We start from the raw sequence: 3809 nt of genomic DNA on the forward strand, positions 1-3809 counted from the left end.
ATAACTGTTGTAATGGATAAAACAGATCCATGGGTAGTACTTGTTGTAACACCGTTAAACGAAAGAGCTCAAAAATTGAAAAACAGTTCTGAAATAATATTTGTGGATTCAACTTCTAGCTGTGATGTGTCCATGACATCTGTTACTGTTCTTTTAACAGCTACAAAGGGAGGTGCGGTGCCAATCGGGGTTTTGATTCATAAGCAACAAACAGCTATGGCCTATGAAAAAGCATTTAAAATGCTAATGGACAATTTTCCCTTATGTTTCAATGGATTAACGGTAATTCATTATTTATTATGTATTTCAAACATCTTTATTAATTTTATAAATATTTAATTTAACATGCAATTATACTAAGTAAGACAAGTTAATAGTTATAATACACTTATGTTAATTTTGTATACCTAATATCTTCCACCTAATCATTTATTTCATTATATAAATTATAAAATATGTTTTATTAAACAATCTTATATTTATTGTTATAACCTGAACATAAATTATAATTAAATTAAATAGTTGAAACAATTATACAATATTACATAATTATATATTATACCTAATTGAGTATTTATAATTATTCAAAAATAAATTAATTGAAGACCAAAAACATATTATGTATTATGAATAAATATAATAATATATCTTCAACTGGATTTTATCATAATATTTAAAAGAACACTTATAGGTAGGTATATAGGATAGTTATATCAGGCCACTTTAAGGCCTGACTCATTGACTACCTTCATAATATTATTTTTCTCAAAGTATTATTGTATGGTTTTCTAATTTTTAATTATGACTTATAGTAGGTTTCAAAAACAAAGAATAAGTGCATAAAATATTTTAAATTATGTTATAATATTTTTTTTTATACCTACTGAACATAATTTCTTCTTACAAAATATTTAGTATCCAAAAATTATGATGACAGACGATTCCATGGCTGAAAAAAATGCCATTAGAGAAATTTGGCCTCTAACCACTCAGATTCTATGCATATTTCATTTTTTACAAGCCGAATGGCGATGGTTAATATCTTCTAGTAGCAATATATTACCTGCTAAGAGGCAACAGTTGATGCAACTTTTTAAAAAGGTATTTAACAATAACTAGTATTTAATAATTGGGTATTTATAAAATATAATTGATATTTAAAAAAGAATTGATTTTTAGGCTGTATATGCTAAGAACCATGAAGATTTTCGAGATGTAGTTAATGAAATTAATCATTTAGAAGGTAATCAGTTATTCAAAGATCGCTTTAATGACAATTTAAAAAGAAGTCATGAATGGTCAATGAGTTATAGAAATGAAAATCTTATAACTCGTAATAATCAAACCAATAATTATTCAGAAGCAACAATTAGAGTTCTGAAAGAAATTATTTTAGAACGTACTAAAGCATACAATGTTGTTGCTTTGGTCGAGTTTATCTCAATAATTTGGGATAAATACTTTATTAATCGTTTGTTAGATTTTGCTTACAATAGGAGGAATCAAAAAGATTACGAATTACAATTGATGAAAATGAAATCAGTTGACCAAAAATCTATACTACAGATTGATGAATTTTTATATAAAGTTCCAAGTTCTAAAGATGGCAAAAAGATGTATGAAGTAAATACCATTATTGGATGGTGTAGTTGTTATAGTGGAAAACAGGGTGGGTTTTGTAAACACCAAGCTTTTTTAAAACAATATTATGATATCGAACTTCCAAATAGCCCAGCAACTGATTCAAATGAAAGGTATAAACTTGCCTTATTAGCTCTGGGAAACAAAGATTGCCCTCCAAAACCATTTTTTGAGGTACTTCATTACATATTTTAGATTTATTTTAAATATTAATTTTTTCAAACATTACATCATAGGATCTGAATGAGTTACCAATACCACAAACTTCCATTATGGAAAAAGAAAATTTAAAGACAACAAAAGAAAAAACAAACTCACAGTTAAGTTATAATGATCTTTCAAATGATTCACAAAATGGTGATATTGAAAATGATTCAAATTTTAAACACTCGATATCCCAAAATAATAATCAGTCATTAAATGAAAAATTCACGGAGAAATGGGAAGATTTCACAAACTCAATGAATAAACTTGGTGAATTACTACAACAAGATGTATCTGAAACTACAATAAAATATTTATCAGTTCTTACTAAAAAAATTAAAAACATTGATACAACGTCTCAAGCTGAAGATTTTGTGATAAATAATTCTTCAAGGTAAGGTTTTTTATGAAATAATAAAACACAATACTAATTGTTTGGTAAAATTATTAGTTCTAAACGAGGGAGAAATATTCGAGTACAACCAACATCTGTGGCTAGAAGAAGAGGAACATATAAAGGTAATCATCGGCTTGGTGCAGGTAGACCACCAACAGAAAAGAGTACTGCAGGAAGAAATTCTCTTTTAAATAAAAATAAAATAAAAGTAGTCAAACGTAAACATAATTTAGTACAAAGTATGAATAATAATCAAGCAAATGCTAAATCTCATTAGACAAACAAATTTTATAAATATTCAAAGTATATTTCAGTTTCATGTTTAGCCACTTATAGTTTTTTATTTGAAATAAGTTGTTAGTAATTTATTGAACTTTTAAAGTTGAGTATATATATATATGTATATTGTAATAAATAATAATTAGATATTTATTAAATTATTTAAAAGGCACTACAAAAAACGATTTTGAGTGGAGATATACTAAGATATAAAACTTAGTTCCGTGGTGATAGTTGATATTAGTTGTTAGTGATAATATTATATTATCAATTATCTTTAAATATTGTTATCAATTGATAATCATAGATAATGGTGATAATACTATATTATCAATTGTGCGGTAAAATAAAATAGCGGAAATTCAAATTGAACCAATCAGAGCAACCCGGTTCTGAGTGTACCTACATTTGCAAAATACGCGTCCCGGTCGTGTGTGTGGCTTTTACTGGTCTCTGATTGGTGGTCCTGAAAAGGACCGTTTTATAATGCGTGATCGGTGTACCGTTACAACGATAATAATATATTAGATATTTACCAAATCAGAATATTATGTGATTGACCATGAATAGTCCTAAAATTACACTAAATATTTAATATTGAGATACGTGGTGCTCGTTGGCAGTCGTTCCAAGTACCTACTTGATACAAAACAACCCATGTGTACTGCTGTATTAATATACATAATATTATAATCCCAAAATTCTGTGTACATAATAACCATATGCTGAAAATATTTATTTAAGAATCCTTTAAGCTACAGTCGAATATAAATGTAAACTATATTCCAGGGCTTGAAACCGATTTTCGATATCGATTTTGAATACCAGTTTAAACCGTTTGAAACCGAAACCGAAATCGGAAAAAATTAATACCAGTATCTGAAACCGAAACCGAAAACGGAAAAAATCAATACCGGTATCCGAAACCGAAACCGAAACAGGAAAAGTTTTTTTCGGTTTCAAGCCCTGCTATATTCGTGGAGATGTATCCTAAATTAAAACTAGAAAATCGATTTACAGACACCATACATTTTAGTATAATGAATAATAATTATATTATATACAATAATATAATATCATACAAAATTGATAACTGTACGACGCACTTCAATATTATAGTATTATATTCTATTGGTGTTAACAAATTTTCTTTTTACGTACAGAAATGTGGCGAGACCCCAATTCTCCATAGCACCTTGAGAAAAATCGGGTATGGCCGCCATGTCTTGTTTGTGCAGCGGGAATTTTTCATCGAAATAATCCTCGTAGTATTTCAGGGCCTTCGGTC

The 3809-nt window shown here is 28.0% G+C and overlaps 1 protein-coding gene across 1 annotated transcript; it reads left to right on the forward strand.

Annotated features, from left to right (window-relative positions):
* Positions 1–1881: 1881 nt before the first annotated feature.
* Positions 1882–2583, forward strand: LOC115033907. The gene is made up of 2 exons (XM_029488741.1): positions 1882–2239; positions 2297–2583. The coding sequence occupies exons 1-2, from the start codon at positions 1914–1916 to the stop codon at positions 2517–2519; spliced, it is 549 nt and encodes a 182-aa protein (XP_029344601.1). The 5' UTR covers positions 1882–1913; the 3' UTR covers positions 2520–2583.
* The last annotated feature ends 1226 nt before the right edge of the window (positions 2584–3809 follow it).

Source organism: Acyrthosiphon pisum, chromosome A1 (assembly GCF_005508785.2).
Source record: "Acyrthosiphon pisum isolate AL4f chromosome A1, pea_aphid_22Mar2018_4r6ur, whole genome shotgun sequence".
NCBI classification, from domain to species: Eukaryota; Metazoa; Arthropoda; class Insecta; order Hemiptera; family Aphididae; genus Acyrthosiphon; species Acyrthosiphon pisum.

Excerpts from the sequence above, each read along its gene's own strand:
- LOC115033907 (XM_029488741.1), top strand. The coding sequence starts at position 1,914 with ATGGAAAAAGAAAATTTAAAGACAACAAAAGAAAAAACAAACTCACAG. Across the intron at positions 2,240-2,296 it reads GTGATAAATAATTCTTCAAG|TTCTAAACGAGGGAGAAATA; the intron begins GTAAGGTTTTTT and ends TAAAATTATTAG.